Source organism: Sus scrofa, chromosome 13, assembly GCF_000003025.6.
Source record: "Sus scrofa isolate TJ Tabasco breed Duroc chromosome 13, Sscrofa11.1, whole genome shotgun sequence".
NCBI classification, from domain to species: Eukaryota; Metazoa; Chordata; class Mammalia; order Artiodactyla; family Suidae; genus Sus; species Sus scrofa.
Genome location: NC_010455.5, coordinates 35,392,252 through 35,411,759, shown reverse-complemented (window position 1 = coordinate 35,411,759; position 19,508 = coordinate 35,392,252). Strand labels below are relative to the sequence as shown.

At 41.8% G+C, this 19,508-nt stretch overlaps 1 protein-coding gene across 2 annotated transcripts in view; it reads left to right on the top strand.

Annotated features, from left to right (window-relative positions):
* DCP1A (decapping mRNA 1A) overlaps positions 1–19,168 on the top strand; it is a 63,048-nt gene extending 43,880 nt beyond the window's left edge. Inside the window, exons 5-8 of one of the 2 annotated variants that reach the window (XM_021068463.1) lie at positions 9,284–10,036; positions 12,137–12,202; positions 14,678–14,896; positions 15,197–19,168. In XM_021068463.1, coding sequence (XP_020924122.1) covers positions 9,284–10,036; positions 12,137–12,202; positions 14,678–14,896; positions 15,197–15,277 — 1,119 coding nt within the window. In that variant the 3' untranslated portion in view covers positions 15,278–19,168. 2 annotated transcript variants of the gene reach the window in all.

Sequence of the window (19,508 nt, the reverse complement as noted above, 5' to 3'; positions counted from 1 at the left end):
GCAACATAATGTCATCCTCTCCTGTCATATCCCCTGGTCCATGTGACTGCCTTTCATCTGGATTTTGTTAGCCTTCTGTCTGGTTTCTCAGCTTTTACCCTTGCCACTCCCTTCTCTTCTCTTAACCCAGCAGCCAGAGTAATCCTGGTATAACATAAAGTAAATCCTCCAGTGGTGTCTTACCTCACTGAAATAAAAGTCAGGGTCATGGCAGTGACCCACAAGGCCTACCCGATCTGGTCTGCCTACCCCTGGCCTCATCTTCTACCTTTCTGCCTTGTTCCCAATGTCATTGGCTTTTCTGCCTTTACACAAATGAGCCACACCTACCCCTGACTCAGGACAGGCTTTCACACTTAACTGTTCCCTTGGCCTGGAAAACTTCCCTCCTAGAGGTAGCTTGCTCCCTTTCTTCCTTCAGGTCTCTAGTGTCTTCCATACAGGTAGGGGCTTCTCTGACCGCCCCGGATTTGTTTTGTTTTGTTTCTTTGTTTTTGTTTTTGCTTTTTGTCTTTTTAGAGCTGCACCCACGGCAAATGGAAGTTCCTAGCTAGGGCTTGAATCAGAGCTGCAGCTGCCAGCCTACACCACAGCCACAGCAACTTGGGATCCGAGCCACATCTGTGACCTACGCACAGCTCATAGCAACACCGGATCCTTAACCCACTCAGCAAGACAAGGGATCAAACCTGCATCTTCATGGATGTGAGTTGGGTTCATTACCACTGAGCCACAATGGGAACTCCACCACCCTGTTTTAAATAGGACTCCTCCCCTGCCCCTGTCCTGCTGTGCTTTATTTTCTCCCAGTTAACAAGGTGTATGGTTTTCTTATTTATTCATTGTGTGTCTCCTCCCCACCAAAATGTAAACTCCATGGGGGCATACAGTTTTATCTGCCGTGTTCATTGCTATATCCTCAGCCTCTAGCACTGTAAATATTTGTTGAATGAATTACTTCCCTTTATGACTGATGGCTTGATAAATGAACAAATATCAAGTAAAAAATATAGTTCTTTTATTAAACTTTTTACTTTGAGATAATTATAGATCCATACACAACTATAAGAAATGATACAGAAGATCCATGTCCCCTTTACCCATTTATTGCATTGATAACAGCTTGCAAAATGTAGTACACTATCACAACCAGGATCTTGACACAATATACCCATCTCATTCATATTTCCTTACTTTTATTCATACTCATTTGTGTGTGTATGTGCATGTGTGTACTTAGTTCTGTGCAATTTTTTCTTATGTAGAGCTTTGTGTATCTACCACCACAGGCAAGATGTAGTAGATCCACACAAGGATTCTTGATTGCCCTTTGATTATCACACTGACTTACATGTCGCACCCTCCCAGCCTTCCCCCTTCCCATCCCTAGCCCCCAGCAGTGACTAATCTGTCTCCAGCTCTATAATGTTGTTGCTTCAAGAAGTTTCTGTAAATGGGAGTTCCCATTGTGGCTCAGCTGGTTACAAACCCTACTAGTATCCATGAGGATATAGGTTCGATCCCTGGCCCTGCTCAGTGGGTTAAGGATCCAGCACTGTCATGAGCTGTGGTGTAAGTCATAAATGTGGCTCAGATCCCACGTTGCCGTGGCTGTGGCATAGGGTGGCAGCTGCAGCTCCGATTAGACCCCTAGCCTGCGAACTTCCATATGCCACAGGTACAACCCTAAAAAGAAAAAGAAGAATTTTCTATAAATGGAATCATACAATATATAAACTTCTGGGGTTGTCTTTCTTCATACAGCACAACTCCTGAAGATTCATTGAAATTGTTGTGTATATCAATAATTCCCTTTCACTGCTGGGTGTAATTTACATTTTTAACCATTTTCCTGTTAAGGGACATCTGGATTGTTTTAAGTTTAGGGCTGTTATTAATAAAACTTCCATGAACATTTGTATGTATGTTTTTGTATATAAATTTTTTTTCTCTGAAATAAATGCCCAAGAGTGTAAATGTTGGGTAATTTGGTAATTGCATGTTTTAATTTAGTAAAAAACTGCCATATTGTTTTCCAGAGAGGCTGTACTATTTTACATTCCCATGAACAATGTATCCATCATCTTTTTTAGGTGTGTAGATGATGGTTAATTTAAAACAGATTTTTGTATACTATATACCTTTGCTCCATTTTACCGTGCTTGGAGTTAGGATCCTGAAGGCCAAACATATATTAAAAGCAGTGCTATGTAAAATTTAATTTTACAAAAATAGATGTTAAGAGAGGCAGGGAAGGAGCAGAGTCTCCAGATTCCTTCTGGTCTGGTTTATTAGCCATGACTGTCCAGTGAGCCAGTCACTTCCTGTTTTCTTTCTGTTTTTTTTTTTTAAGGTCCACACCAGTGGCATATGGAGGTTCCCAGGCTAGGGGTCCAATTGGAGCTATAGCCACCAGCCTACACCACAGCCACACAATGCCAGCCACAACAAGCCCAGCCAGGTCTGCAACCTATACCACAGCTCACAGCAACACCAGATCCTTAATCCACTGAGCGAGGCCAGGGATCAAACCTGCATCCTATGGATGCTAGTCAGATTCATTTCTGCTGAGCCACGACTGGAACTCCATCTTTCTTTTTTTTTTTTTTTAATTAATTTTTATTATATATTGGAGCATAGTTGATTTACAATTGTGTCTTAGTTTCAGATGTACAACAAAGTGATTTAGTTATACATATATCCCTTTCCTTTCTGAATCATGGGATTAAGGATTCTTGCACTGCCTAACTCACAGACTAACTGTAAGACCCAAATGAAAAAAATGGACCCTTAGAGTTACATTGTGGTTCAGCAGTAATGAACCTGACTAGGAGGACACGGGTTTGATCCCTGGCTTTGCTCAGTGGGTCAAGGATCCAGTGTTGCCGTGAGCTGTGGTGTACGTCGTCGCAGATGAGGCTCACATCTGGTGTTGCTGTGGCTGTGGTGTAGGCTGGCACCTGTAGCTCCAATTCAGTCCCTAGCCTGGGAACTTCCATATGCCATGGGTGTGGCCCTAAAAAAAAAAAAGGAAGGAAGGAAAGAAATGGGCCTCCTAAAACTCCATTTTATAGGCCACAGTGGCAGCATTTTGTAAACTATTGAGATCTGGATACTATCAAAGCCCCATGATTGACGAAAATTAGCTTAAATCCATAATCAGCCCTATGCAAAGATAGTTCATTGGTGTAGTAGTACTGCCATCTAGTGCTGAGAAAAAAAAATGCTCTTGAGCTTTAATAGTATTAAATTTTACTTGTTCCATAATTAACTTATTGTTAAACTTCCCTTGGGACTGTTTTCCTAGATTTTTTTTTTTGGTATTGTTTTTTTGGTCCCTGTGGTTAAGAATAATCATACCTTCTAGTGTTCCCAGGGCACTCCCAGGTAAGAAATCTGACATGTACACAATAAACTTAAACAGAAATATTAGATTCTGGAGTTCCCATCATGGCTAAGCAGAAATGAATCCAACTAGGAACCATGAGGTTGTGGGTTCAATCCCTGGCCTTGCTCAGTGGGTTAAGGATCCGGCATTGCCGTGAGCTGTGGTGTAGGTCGCAGATGCAGCTCAGATCTGATATTGCTGTAGCTGTGGTGTAGGCCGACGGTTACAGCTCTGATTGGACCCCTAGTCTGGGAACCTCCGTATGTCATGTGAGGCCCTAAAAAGACAAATATATATACAAGCTTCTCTAAACAGCAAAATAGGGTGAGGAAGGAACAATGGTCTGCTATAATTTATAAGAATTTTTTTGAGTACCATACATGCTGTCACTTAGTAAATTCTGTTTCCCAAGGGAATGGTCAGACTAAAACTAGGTTTAAGTGAGGCATTGCAGAGCTCAGAATCTAGACTTTAAGCTTATTCAGACATGAATCAAGAATAAAATTTCACCTTTTCCACAGATGAGGGATGATGAATCCATGAATAAAAAGCCCAGCTCCTAGAGGAATGCAGCCAGTTTTTCTTGTCAGAAGCAGAGAAGCATAGAGAGGGTCCTTTCCAAGTCAGATTATATAGAGCTTTAGGGAGCTTACATGGAGGCACGTGCTATGCTCACTCACCCTCCTTTGACTGATTCAGCCATTTACCTATTTCCAAAAATTGGTCCATTTTGACCTGTGTCCACTTCTTAGTCCTTTGAGCCATAGTTGTACCTCTGTTTCCCAGAGGATTATATCACCATTCAGTTGATTAAGTAACCTGTAATCTGCTCAGTGGACATCTCAGTGCAGTGCAATAGTGATTAAGAATGTGAAGTGTCTTGTTAGAACTAGGTTGGAGTCTGGTTCTGTTGTTGTACTTGAGCATCATCTATAAAATGGCAATAATAATAGTACTCTGACACCCATCCCACACACCCTATTCCAGAGAAGGTCTGAGAATCTGTGTCTGGCCTGGCAGAAGTTGCAGGGAGGCAGCATGGAGAAATCTGGAAACTGTCTGCTTCATTTGCAGTCAGGGTGCAGCGTTCTACCATATAGTTTCCTTTTTTTAATATGAAGTAGATTTTAAGCCATTAGAAATACCTGTTTTTAAATATAAGTGTAGAAACATTTCACATGTAAATGTGGATAATTTTACTTATTCAAAAGTTGATTTGTGGGAGTTCCCTTTGTGGTGCAGCAGAAACTAATCTGACTAGTAACCATGAGGATGCAGGTTCAATCCCTGGCCTCACTCAGTGGGTCAGGAATCCCACATTGCCATGAGCTGTGGTGTAGGTCGCAGATGAAGATCGGATCCCACGTTGCTGTGGCTGTTGTGTAGGCTGGCAGCTGTAGCTCTGATTTTACCCCTAGCCTGGGAATGTCCGTGTGCTATGATAGAGGACTTTAAAAAAAAAAAAATGTTGATTCGTGTTCTACTAGACAGCTAGAAATTGCCACCTGGATCATGTCATTTTTGAAGCCTAAGGTGTATTTCATTCATGGTAAGGCTTCTCCATGTCCTGTTGTTTGAGTGGTCTTTTTCTTACAACTTAAAATAGTATTCTTACTGGAAAAGACTCTTAAGTTTCTACAAGATAGTTCCAATATGGTCTCTTTTTTAAAGTAGGCATATCTAAATGTTGGTATACACACACAGACACACATGCATGCATGCATGCATTAAAAAAAAGAATGTGGTGATTGAGATCTACATAATTTGCATTAATGAATAAGAATTAATGTAGTTGTCCAGTGCTTCTTTTGCCAAGAAATCCTCACCATTTTGTTCTAAACATAATGTGTATAAAAAGGAATTAACCCATTTGAAAAATGGGCAAAGGACGGAATAGACATTTCTCCAAATAAATGTATACACAGATGGCCAACAAGTGTTGGTGAGGATATGAAGAACCTTGCATTGCTGGTGGTAATGTAAAGTGGTGCAGCAGCCCTGGAAATCATTGTGGCAGTCAAATGTAGAATTACTCTATCATCCAGCAATTCTTTTTCTGGATATGTAAGCAAAAGAATTGAAAACAAGGACTGAAAGAGATACTTTTACATTGTTCATAGCAGCGTTATTCACAATAGCTAAAAGGTGGAAACAAATTACATGTCACTTATCAGATGAATGGATAAACAAAATGTGGTATATACACACAATGGAGTGTTGTTTAGCCTTTGAAAAGAATGAAATTCTGATACCTGCTACAGCATGGATGAACCTTGAAAACATGCTTAGTGAAATTAAGTCAGTCACAAAAGCACAAATATTGTATTATTGCACATGGAATTATGTGAGGTACCTCATAGAGCACAGCATTTTCTCTCTGCCTATCAATAGACACTTGATGCCAGGGATCCAAAAGTGAATAAATCAGTGTTCAGCATGGGGAATGGAACCTCTGCATTCCACTACAGTTATGTGGTCTGGACAGAGAGAAAGAGACCTCTGTCCCATATGAGAATTCATTGTCTATTTCAGATTACAGTGAATGGATTTGAAATGTTATCAGTGAATTTCAGACAAAACACCTGTGTCTTTAATGACCCCTTGCATCGGAGAACGATGGGGTGATTTGTAATAGCACAGCCTTGATACCCTATCAAGTGGTTTCGTTGTTGTTATTTCTTTGCATTATGGAGTATGAGATTCCAGAAGGAGTTGATGGATTTTTAATATCCCAACATATTATTTGATATATCCAAACACAAATTTATCGTGATTACTTTTAAGGCTGTATTTGGGTTCATATAATGATGATAAAAACTGGTATCCATTTATTGAATACATGTTGGGCACCAGACATTGTATTGAAAATTTAATTTTCACAATACCTGGATGACATAATTATCCACTGTTGCCTCCATTTTTCAGATGAAGGAACTAAATAGAAATACTGCAAGAGTTCCTGAACAGTATCCATGAGGACGCAGGTTTGATCCCTGTAGGTTAAGGATCTGGTGTTGCCATGAGCTGTGGTATAGATGGAAGACTCGGCTTGGATCCCACCTTTCTGTGGCTGTGGTATAGGCCGGTAGCTACAGCTCTGATTCGACCCTTAGCCTGGGAACCTCCATATGCCATGGGTGCAGCCCTAAAAAGACAAAAGAAAAGAAAAGAGATACTGTGATTTGCCCACTTAACAGCTAGCTGGTTATTGAACCTAGGTTTTTTGTTGTTGTTGTTTTTTGGTTTTTGGTTTTTTTTTGTCTTTTTGCCATTTCTTAGGCTGCTCCCGCGGCATATGGAGGTTCCCAGGCTAGGGGTCTAATCGGAGCTGTAGCCACCAGCCTACGCCAGAGCCACAGCAGCGTGGGATCCAAGCCGTGTCTGCGACCTACACCACAGCTCATGGCAACGCCGGATCATTAACCCACTGAGCAAGGGCAGGGACCGAACCCGCAACCTCATGGTTCCTGGTCAGATTCATTAACCACTGCACCACAACGGGAACTCCGAACCTAGGTATTTTTTATTTCAGACCATAAGCTCTTCAATTTTTCCAAAAGTAAAAATGTAAGAATATTAAACTATATAAAATCTTTTACTTTTTTTACATTCACAATTTATAATTAAATGTTAGCGCTGCCTAATATTCGAAGTGAGATTCTGAATCTGGGAAATCCCTTAAAGTAAGTGGTAGAAAGTATTGTGATAGGATAATCTTACTAAGTCTCACTATTTAGTGGAGGGCCTAAATATACCATTTGAAGATTATATCACTTAAAAAAAGCCTCTTGTCACATTAACTTGCCAAGTTTTATGTGTTAGCTTTTTTATGTTAATAGAATTTTCTTTATTGAATATTTCCTAAGATATAATTGTTTGGTTTGAAATTATAATTTTGTACAACCGGAAGAGGCTTGTCCCTCTTTTCCACATCACCTGTCTTACACAATCTCCCATCTCCTGCCCTGCCTTCTCTCTCTTACCCAGCAGATGCTGCCCTCACCCCAGAGTGAAATGCACAGTGATGCTCCTCATACTTTTTCTGCCCCTCACATGTAAACTCTTAGCATCCTCAGTCCTCGGTGCTAGCCTCCCTTCCCTGTTGTCCTTGCTCAGCAAAAGGGATCCCTAACCCCCTTCCCTTAAGAACCTGCTGCCCAGAACCTGCTCCTCTTCTCCCCACCACTGCCCATCATAGCACAATACCCTGGCACCTGCTTAACACCATGATTATTAGTCAAATGGATGTAACAGACATTTAGGGGAAGCTGAGCTTGTTTTCCTATAGAAATATGATCATACCATAACACTACCATCATTTTATTTCAGATGCAATGTCCTAGGGCCTTTATAGACTTTCTGGGGCCCTGAGAATCATGTGCTTCAGTGAATTTTTTTTCTGTGTAAACATATATGTAAACAACCAAGAAGTCCACATACTTTAGAAATAAAGCCATAAGTTGAGCCTGCTTGCATTCTCAAAGTGTTTTGTCTCCTATCAGAACATAAGCTCTGTCAAGGTAGGCTTTTTTTCTTATTCCCTGGTATGTCCTTTGGGCCAGAGCAGAATCTGGCACCCTGTGGATACTCAGTAAATAAAGGTTAAATGAATTCAGCAATACTATTTGAAGGGAGGGTGCAAGAAAGCTCACAAATAGAAAGCACAAATATTTCTCCTCTGACTCGTTGCAGTGGTATCAATAAACCAGATCACTAAATATATGTAAATTTAACATTTTTGGGCTTAACATTTTCAGGAATCCTTTTTGTTAAGGATTCTGTGATTTGGGAGAAGGAAGGGGGAATGGCTTGCTATTTAAAAAATGATTAAAAATTAGAAAAGACAGTGGATTAAGAGGTACTAACTACTATATATAAAATCAAATAACTGGAGTTCCCACCGTGGCACAACAGGATAAGAGGTGTCTTGAGAATGCTGGACACAGGTTCGATCCCCAGTCCAGCACAGTGGGTTAAGGATCCATTGTTGCCACAGCTGCAGCTTAGGTCACAACTGCAGCTTGGATCTGATCCCTGGCCAGGGAACTCCATATGCTGTGGGGCAGCCAAAAAATAAAAATAAATTCGATCCCTAGCCTCACTCAATTGGGTTAAGGATCCATCATTGCCCTGAGCTGTGGTATAGGTAGCAGACGGCTTGAATCCCTGTGGTGTTGGCTGGCAGCTGCAGCTCCAGTTCGACCCCTAGCCTGGGAACTTCCGTATGTGGCAGGTGTGGCCCTAAAAATTAAAAAAAAAAAGTAAAAAAAAAGTAAAATAAGTAAGATGTAAGGATATATTGTACAGTACAGGGAATATAGCCAATAGTTTATAACTTTGAGGTATGTTCTATAAAAATACTATGTTGGACACCTGAAACTAATATAATACTGTAAATCACCTACATACTTTATTTTTTTTTAGAAGTAAAATTTATTTTCCGATATTTAAGGCCCAGTCCTCAAGGTGTAATGCCTACCTTTTTATGAAGAATCATGAAAATAAAAGTCGGATTGCTTGATCAGCATTTGGTTCCTCTGTCTTCTTGAGTATATAATTTCCCTATATGTGTTACTGATGTGGGGCAATTAGGCGCAATTAACTTTGTGGTAAAGGAATTGCATCTTTACCATGAAAAAAGGTAAATTCTAAACTATACCCTGGAGTCCCTAAAAATTGAATTTTATTACCCATGCAGATTTCTGTCCACTACCTTGAGGAGATCAGATGCCCCTTGACCTTAATCCCGAGAACATCTTCAGTTTGTTCCATTTCTTATTTTCCAGACTTTACCCATCCTTGCTTCTGCAGAGTGTTTTGGTTGATAGAAAAGAAGTTTAGTTACACTGATTTGCAAGAGATTTCTTTCATTGGATGGTTCGATTTGTTTTTCAGTCTGCTCTTTCCGGACACAAACATCTGACGGTGGAAGAATTATTTGGAACCTCTTTACCAAAGGAACAGCCAACAGTTGTGGGTCTGGAGTCAGAAGAAGTGGAGAAACTACCAGGAGATGCCTCCCAGAAAGAGCCCAGCTCATTCCTACCATTTTCCTTTGAGCCTTCAGGAGGGGGCCCTCAGTCAGAAAACATGGGCATCCGTCCTGCTGCCCACCACTCAGTGCAACCTGAAGTCACCACCCCGGTGCTAATCACTCCTGCCTCCATCACACAGTCTAGTGAAAAGCAGGCCCCAAGCTATGCGATCCCGTTGCACCCTGTGCTCAGTCCCACTCTACCAGCAGAAGCTTCTACTGCACAGGCTCCTCCCAGCTTACCCCGAAGCACCACCATGATGCAGGCAGTGAAGACCACGCCTAGACAAAGGTCTCCACTCTCGAGTCAGCCAGTCCCTGAGCTGAGCCAGGCCAGTCTGGCTGCCAGCCAGAGCCCATTCAGGGCCCCACTGAACGTGACAAACACAGCTAGTACATCCCTCCCAAGTGTTGATCTTCTCCAGAAACTCAGGTTGACCCAACAGCATGACCAAATACAGACACAGTCACTTGGGAAAGGTGCAGTGGCACCCAGCTTTTCTCCAGCAGCTGGCCAGCTGGCCACACCTGAGAGCTTCATAGAGCCTCCCCCTAAAACAGCAGCAGCAAGAGCCTCAGCCTCCCTCAGCAACATGGTGCTTGCTCCCCTTCAGGTACTGGCAGGAGGGTGGGTGGCTATAATTGGGTAGGATGAAACTGCAAGGCCCTGGACTTTGATTGATAGGAGACAGAGAGTTGTTTAAAGAAACAGCTTTTGAATATGTCAGGGGCTAGAAGAAAGGAGAGGTGAGAAGCCCTTCATTGACCAACCACAGCATTGGTAACTTGTGTTGTAACTCAATTCCATTTCCCAAAATTATTTCAACTGATAAAAGCTAAGGAATAGTATTTATGTTTTCCTTTCCAGGAGTGTGTCTTATGGCATTTTTGCCTGACAGTTCCAAGAGTCCTTATTTGACTCAGGACCTTGGATCCAAATTATCCCAAATTTTGTTCCATTCCCAGCACCCTCAGTACTCTTGCTGAGTTCCTGCCTTGTGCCAGGCACATTAGGGATGCTGTAAAAGCATCCTGGATTTGGAGGCCTGAGGTCAAATAAGCTTCCTAGGGAAACTGGTGTTCAGCTGAGAGCCAAAGGCTTAGTAGAAGTCAGCCAGAGCTAGCGTAGAGGAAGAGCTTCTGGAGGCAAGGAAGATAGCCTCATGCAGAGCCTGCACGTGGGAAGCTATTTGCTGAACTTAAAGAACTATTATGCGACTGGATCTGTAGGGAAAGAAGCATTGGGGAGCAGGTATTGGTTGATGAGCAGAACTTTGTAAATTATGTCACGGTGTTAGAGGTTTGTTCTCAGGGCCCTGAGCAGTCCTTCAAGGGCTTTGAGCCAAGGGTGGCTTGCTGGGTAAGAGGAAGGCGGGAGAAGGATGGCCCATCAGGAAGGAACCCAGGACAGTCATCCAGGCTTGAGCTGGGGGGCCTTCACTGGAGAATGTGGACAAGTGGATCTGTTAAGAGGTATCATCAGTAGGACTTGGTGGTAGATTGCGTGTGGGGGGTGAAGAAAATGTTTATCCTGCAATAATTTATAAGGTTGGTGAGTTTACAAATGAGGAAATTGGGTCAGAGTTGAAGTGACTTGTGCAAGATCACAAAACCAAGGGGTTAGAACCTTCCACTCTGAACGACTATGTTGGTTGAGGGTTTTAATCTCATGCTTTTCAATAATAATAATCCCCAGCTCTTAACTTTTACCAAGTAATATTGTATGGAAGAGCCCATCATAATAATTGAATATTATTTCTTAGTTAATGGAGTATTTTGTTCCATTCCACTGAAATTCTGTACAGAAAGAGAAGAAACTTAGTGTATCAGCTACATTAAACTGTCATTCTTTGCCATTTCTGTCTGCATTATAAGGAGGAGAGAGAATGTTCTGTTTAACACATAGGTATCACACCCAACATGCATCTGCTGCCACTGTTCCTGTAGTTATAGAAGCACAGTGGGCCATGTTGAATGCCACCCGCTCCAGATTTTGACCTCTGGACTGACACCCTGCTCTCCAGCATGCCTCCTTGTGGGCGAAGCCTACATAAATGTACATTTTCATCTGTGGCAGTATCAAATTTTATGACGTGGGGCTTTATTGAGTTCTGTTGTATTTGCTCTACAACAGGAGGTTCTATGTCTCCCAGTGAATGGGGATAAAATTTAGCACGTCAGGGAGTTCTTTGGTGGCCTAGCAGGTTAAGGACCCAGCATTGTCAGTTCTATGGCTCGGCTTCCTGCTGTGGTGTGAGTTCAGCCCCTGGCCTTGGAACTTTTGTGTCAGGCACAGCCAAAAAAAATTTTAACATGTGGAAAGTGTGACTCTGGATGAAGACCATTTAGTGCCACCTGTCCAAAGCTTAAATCTGCTTATCACAACGTAGCACACTGCCAGGATCTTGCATCTCTATAGCCTCAACAGTAAAAAGAGCTTGTATAAGAGATGCAGGTTTCAGCTTTTTCCTTAGGCCTTCAAGGCTTTGCCTACATCCCTGTTGGGTGGAACTGGAGGGAGTCAAGGGTCCCAAAGCTCTCATCCTGCAGTCAAGTCGTTGGTTGTATTGTCAGCCTCTTCCCTCAAGAATCTAGGAACTAGTTCATGTCTGAACTGTTCCTTATTGCTGCTAACCTACATTTTTCCCCCATAACTAAGAAATCTTTATAGAAATTTGCTACATCCGTTAATCTTTTCTTTTTAAACATTGCAGTCTATGCAGCAAAACCAGGATCCTGAAGTTTTTGCCCAGCCTAAGGTGTTATCCAGTGCCATCCCGGTAAGGATTCCCTTTTTCTGAAGAACACAGTGTGTTCTTCTGCTAGATATGAAGTAAAACATTGTTACTTGAGTAAAAAGTTTTAGCTTTCAACCTAGGTCCCTCCTTCTTAGATACCCCTAGACCAGGCTCCCCCTGCTCCCCCAGGCAGAGTTCATTGCTGTGGCCTCTGTAGGCATGAGGACATCTGTGCCAGTGTCTTCCCTTGTGTATATGCAACAGCAGGGTCAGCCACTCAGTGTTTGTGAAGGGGTGACTGCTAAGAGCGTGTCAGCCTGGTTTCTATAAGTAGGAGATCATCTGTGCCTTGGAAGAGTGTCACTGCCCTGCTCTCATTGGCTTCCATTGCTCTGATGACAAAGCCTACCAGGCCTGTGTTCTCTGTCCCTTCCTTGCTGCCTCTCCCCTGCCTCATTGTTTAAAACTTTTCTTCATCCTCCACTACCTACCAGCCTTGACATGCACACTTGTTTTTTTCAGTGCCTGAATTTTAGCTTTCCATTTGCCTTTTTGAGCCTTTATGCCTCTCCTCAAGTCTCAGAATTTAAACTAAAGCCAGCTTCTGACTGGTCTTGTTAACAGATCTTTTCTGTAGCTTGTCGTGCTGCATGTGATCATTGGGAGCTGTCAGCCTGGTGTTGCACCAAAAAAGCTAACTAAATGGGAATTCATTTGTGGCTCAGCAAATAGAGGACCTGTAGTTGCCACTGCAGCAGCCCAAATCACTACTGTGGCAGTTTGATCCCTGGCCCGGGAACTTCCACATACCATATGTGTGCCCCCCCCAAAAAAAAAACACCTAACTAAATGGCTCAGAACCAAAACCATACTCTTGAAACTATGGCAGAGTTCTTGACTATTTGTAAATGAGGAGAGTGACAGGAGAAAGAGAAATGTAGCTATCTGTCGATTGTATCAAATGTGAGGATTATTGAAAATGCTGATTACTTCTGATTTGTATATTCTGATGGTTAGCCATTATTAGCCTAGAACTACATTTACATGGGGGAAGGAGGTAGACATTAGTTTTATTTTTTAAAAATTTTATCTTTGGGAGTTACCGTCGTGGCTCAGTGGGTAATGAACCTGACTAGCATCCATGAGGATGTAGGTTCGATCCCAGGCCTCTCTCAGTGGGTTGAGGATCTGGCGTTGCCCTGAACCATGGTGTAGGTTGCCGACGCAGCTCAGATCCCACGTTGCTGTGGCTGCAGCGTAGACTGGAGGCTACAGCTCCGATTTGACCCCTAGCCTGGGAACTTCCATATGCTGTGGGTGCGGCCCTAAGAAGACAAAGAGGCAAAAAAAAAAAAAAAATCTTTGAAACCTATAATGGTATAATAAATATATTAAACACCACCAGAGAAACTAACTAGCTTCATATAACTGGGTTTGTGTGTGTGTGTGTGTGTTTGTCTTTTGGGGGCCACACCCGCAGCATATGGAGGGTCCCAGCTAGGGGTCAGACTAGGGATTGAATAGGAGCTGCAGCTGCAGCCTACACCACAACTGCAGCAATTCGGGATCCAAGCTGTGTCTACAACCTACACCACAGCTCACAGCAATGCCAGATCCTCAACTCACTGAGCAAGGCCAGGGATCGAACCCATGTCCTCATGGATACAGTCAGGTTTATTAACCACTGAGCAATGGCAGGAACTCCATAATGATTTTTTTAGATTCTCTTTTTTACTAAATAAAACTTAAATATAATAAAATGCATTTTTTTTTGTTTGTTTTTTGGGGGTTTTTTGAGGTTTTTTGTTTTTTTGCTTTTTAGGACTGTACCCATGGCATATGGAAGTTCCCAGGCTAGGGGTGAATCAAAGCTACACCACAGCCACAGCAACACAGGATCTGACCCACGTCTGCGACCTACACCACAGCTCACAGCAACACCAGATCCCCCACCCACTAAGCAAGGTCAGGGATCAAACCCGACCTCTCGTATACTAGTCGGTCTCATTTCTGCTGCACCACAACAGGAACTCCCTGGAACTCCCAGATTTTTAAATTGCTTTTCAACGTACATATATCCCGTGGTTAATGACTGAATCAAGATATGTAACATTTCTGTCACCTCAGAAAGTTCCTTCATACCTTCTTCCAGTCATTTCCCTGAGCCTCAAGTAAAAACTTTAAATTTTTAATTTATCTTAGGATTCTTCTTATTGTGCATACCCTGCTGTTATTTATCAGATTTCCCTTCTGTGATGATTGGGCTTGACTTCTCCTAACAACTCTAGAGCATCCTTATCATAGAAATAGGCTTGTCATTCTTTAGCTAACACACTTCCCAACCAGACTAAAATGCTCAAATGCTGCTCCTGAATGTTTATCTGAGCCCCAGGTAGTTAATGTTGCACTCTGCTCTCCAGTCTCCTACAGTTTGTGCTTATTGTCAGGCATCCCCTACTCTGGGCCTGGCTGCTGGCTTCCATACTCTGGTGCCAAATGACCATTGTTCTCCTGCAGGTGGCAGGCCCCGCACTGGTTACTGCAACAACCTCAGCAGTGTCCTCGGTCCTGCTCTCTCCAAGTGTTTTCCAGCAGACAGTCACAAGGTCCTCAGACCTGGAGAGGAAAGCAAGCTCCCCTTCTCCTCTCACTGTTGGAACATCAGAAAATCAGAGAAAGCCTTCCATTATCCTCAGCAAGTCTCAGCTCCAGGATACATTAATACATCTAATCAAGGTATGTAGGATATCAATTTAGGCTTTGAATTTTCATTCTATAAAAAAAATTCTATTCTTCTTAGAAAACTAGTTAATAAAAAAAAATCAAGACTAGCCAGGACCAGTGTTTCTCTCATCCTCGATATATATTCCAGGTGGAAAAATATCTGAGTGAATTCTAAAATATTACTCATGGTTGTCTATGGGCAGTAAGATTCTTTGGGTAATTAGTTACAAGTCATTTGTACAGCCTTTTCCTAAGCTGATATCAAGGAGGTAAGTTCTGACGAGGTCAATGTGACATTACCATCTCTTACAGAATGACTCCAGCTTCCTCAGTACACTTCACGAAGTCTACTTGCAGGTTCTGACCAAGAACAAAGACAACCACAACCTATGACTGGAGCAGAGAGAATCTGAAGGCAGAATGTCGACCTCAAAAACAAATAGGCCTCATCATGGAAACTTCTAAAAAGAACACTGAGTTTTGAGAGTCCTAAAATTGAGCCTATGAGAAAGAGACTCACTTCTTAAGAATGTTTTCCAAGTGACGTTCTCAGTGATAATGGAGGTTTCACTGTGAAGCATCACCAGCAGACCTTTGTTTTGACCAAAAAAAAAAAAAAAAAAAAAAAAAAATAACCATTGTTTTAAGTCGTGTGGGTGTTTTCATCAGTTCTAAGCAAGTTTGTGTAATAAGGATTTCCTAATTTTCAGATCGCTTTCACATTCAAGGTCTTAGAGAAGAGGGGTCACCAGCCTTGCAGCAGTCAGAGTTCAGCCCAGCCTGCACCCCTCATCCCTCCACTCCTCCCCCTGAAAACTTGAGCATTAGGGTGATAGTCAAGTTCTGAACAGAGCAAAAGACAGCTCTGTGCAAAGTAGCTTCCAGTTTTAAGGATCATCGATTTCTAAGTTGGCAAATTAGGACTGATGTATTCAAGTGAAGTGTATTTTATATTAATGCCCCATCTGGGCCTTAAAAGTTCTGAAATTTCTTACTTATGTTTTAGGTGTCCCCAGAGGTGCCATGCAACAGACTCCTAGTGGGGTGACAACATTTGAATAGGACCCTGCTGGCCCTATGGTAGCGTGGGAGCAGGCAGGGCATACCTTTGAGGCAAAGGCTGGGGCTGTTAAGGCCCAAATTCTATCAGAGATCTTTTTAAGTTAAATTCTCCAGTGGTTTTGAAAATGTTGAGTTTCTGTGTGAATCATAGCCTTATTTTCCTTTTCTGTCTAAATACAGTTAGAAGTCATTGTTAATTGTTTTCCTTAACACTTTGACAAAAGGACCAGTGGACCAATCTGACAAAGCCATTCTGGTTCTGTTCCTCAAGTCTACTGAGAATAGTTTTAAAGCTATGCAGAAAAGGGAGCTGTTATTCACACTGCCCTTACTTTATTGTAGAATATGGAGTTTGAAGCAAAGTGTGAAATTCAGAACTTTACCAATGTATTCCTAGGCTGTGAGTACTTTTACAGCCCAAAGTGTGAAAATATGTAAAGATGCTTTGTTATGCTGCTATTGATCTGCCATGATTTATATTTATTCTTTTATGGCATGTAATGGTGATTAGTAATATTTTAAAGTAGATTTTGATTTATTTCAGCAATAGTAATTTTAAGATATTCTTTGAATGAAAGTGTCTTCGTTTCTATGATACAGGTCATTTTATAGTATTTAACCAATTAAGATGCACTGCTTATTTTTCTGAGCACTATTTAATGATGGGGTAAAAAACCCAATTGGCTCAACCAGCTAGCATAAGGATTAGCTGTGAATAATGCTGACAGATGTGATGGTTCCTTGGGAACAATCATTTAAGCTTTAATGGTAACTCAATCATAAATCCATAGATTTTTTTTTTTCCTAGCTGAGATTTTAGAAAATCACTTGTGAATTATGTACTTGTTTTAGTTTGGTCTTAGTTTTTTAGTATACTTTGATTGGCTTTTGTTAAACTGAAATCCTTCCTGGGTAACTTTTCTGCTTCCCAATCTAGTGTTTTCTATAGCTGTCTACCTAGTTATTTGTGAATTGTGCAGAAGTCAGGGAAGCTTCTAGGTTCTCATACTCAATTAGGAATAGTTTGTTTTCAAAGGTAGTGTATAAATTCAGCAACCAAAAATGAATTGCTTATGCATCATCCAGAAAGAGAAAGTTGCAGTAAAATACGAAGTGTTCCTGACACCAGGAGATGGTATCCGGGAAACTATGTGACTGTGGTCAGAGAAGAGTTGTACTGGTAGGTTTGTTCACACCCCAGGTGTAATTGCAGTGGGCTTTGGTCAGCAGAAGAATCGAGGGATTCTTGTTACGATAGACATTTGGATTGAAATGGTGATTTGAGTGTGTACACTATTAAGAAAGTTGAGAAAATATCCTGAAGAAGATCTGTAATCAGATCTGTTCATTTTCACCCTTTAATCCAAGGAATGAATATGATAGATAGTAAAGAATCTGTGTTTCCTTAGTGTGAAAATAAACTTTTAAGTGCCCAAGTCATGGAGACTTGAAAAGGATAAACCTGTTTCAACTCCCAAATTTAGATAGTCAAAGCATTTTGAAAATTCAGAAGCCAGAAGTTCACTGTCACGATGACCAGGAAGTTTAGGCCAGAATGAGTCCCCAGAGAAATCAGGCCAAGCCTGAATAGCTGTAGTTGGATGACCCTGGCCAGAAAGTCGCAGTTCAGTTGCCTTATTCCTCGTTCAGGCTTCTGTCCAGAACCTCATGCTAGTTTAGGTTGCATGTTTACATCGTTGCAGTGACTGTACTGGAATCTTAGTTTTAAACCTTAGTTGAATCAGAATGGACACCAAAACAGAGATGCTTCTTGCTAGGTTTGCATAACTCCAGGTGACCTGCATTTAGGTCACCCAGTCTGTCGTGTGCCCACCCCCTCACCCCGGTGGGTGGCACTGCTTTTCTTTTGTCTAGTTAATGTGGTATCTTCAAAGGGGCTCCCACCTCCAGGCAGCAATGTTCCTTTAAGGCAGAAGCACCTCCTCATTGTGCATCTCTCCCGAGGTTTGTAAGGTGTGACTTTGAGTTCCAAGTTTTCAAGTGACTGTCAGTGTCGGGAGAAGCATTTCATGCCACCTACATGGGAATGTGCGTGTCCACAGCTTACGTGCGAGGACTTCGGGCAGCCATCCCCAGGTGGCATTTTGCTACAAGCCCAAGTTGACCTGGGTTCCTCTCTGCCAGAGGATGCGCAGGCTTAGTTTAGATTATGACCCGATTTTGCATGTCCAGAATTTTGTTCTTTTTCCACCTATGTTTTCTTGTAAAAAGTATAAACCCCATCAAATCTTCTACTAGGTAAGTATTTTTAAACCATGCAGCTTTATTACTCTCCTCCCCAAAGAATGTAGTTTGAGTTTTTCTGATTTTGGTAGTAGAGGCCATAACTGCCATTGTATTACTAATAATGCAACATGAAATTGAAGGTGCCTAACTGCTTAAAAAACAAAATCGGCCATCATACTGTAACTCTGGGCAGAATGTCACAACACAGAAGAATGAGAGGTGGCACAGGCACGAGTGGGCTCAGTCCTCGTGAGTGCAGACAAGGAGTCACAAGGGCGTATGTGTGTCCTGCGTTCTTGCTGAGCACATGTTTCTTTCTTACCTGTCTTTGGTTTTCTTTGGTTGTATTCAAAGGGCCTTCTGGAACCAATAGTGCCCTGTGTTTTCAGGTGTCTAAAATATTAAAATCTGAACCAAGTAAAGCAGTTTGCACTGAGCTTTTTAAAAGCCGTGCTTGAGAAATTTCCCTGAGTGGGCCGGGGCCTCAAGGAGCCTGTTTTTCAGCAAATTTAGCAGGAGAGATGTGTGCAATGTTTCACTCGGTTTTGTATTTGACATCTTCATTTGAAATGCTATGATGCAATATCGTTCACTTTGAATGGGGAAATGCAAAATTGTATTTCCCTTTTATCTGTGTGATTCCTTAAGAAACATGTTTTTAAAATATACGTTCTTACTTTTTTTAAATTCTGTATTCCTGCTTTGGCCATGTGGCTCTCATGACTTTCACTCTACCAGAGTCTCAGCTCCCTGAGTTGTGGGCACGAGAAGCTCTGGAATTACAGCAAAATTTTTGTTCCATGAGCGCAATACAGCATCATTAACATTTTTAATGGTATGAATTTTATACCATCTGTGTATGTTTGCAAATATTAAGTTATTACCTGTTTTCAAATGAGCATTTTTCATCCTAAATTTTATATGTTTGCAAATATATTTTTTTAATAAAAGTTCAAAACTACGTTTTAGCACCTACTACATTCTAATTGTGTTTTTATTGAATTTACAGAAACAGGAACTTTTGGATGAGTTGTTGCACTTTGCCAGAGCATCCTAGTGCTGAGAGGGGGTGGGGTGAGAGAACAGAACTGACAGCGGAAACCCTTGTCTACCTGTTTCCAACTTGTTCCCAGCCAGCTGGACCCCGGGCCACACGAATTCTTAGGTCTGAAGCCTGCATCCTGGTGTTTGTCCATGACATGAGCAGTGCCCTCTTCAGTGGCTAAACAGCCAGTGTGTAACTCTTATAAAAGAACTTCATTTATTCCTCTAAGTTTTCCTCAGATAGAAGATACAGCTCTAATCATAGCCAAAA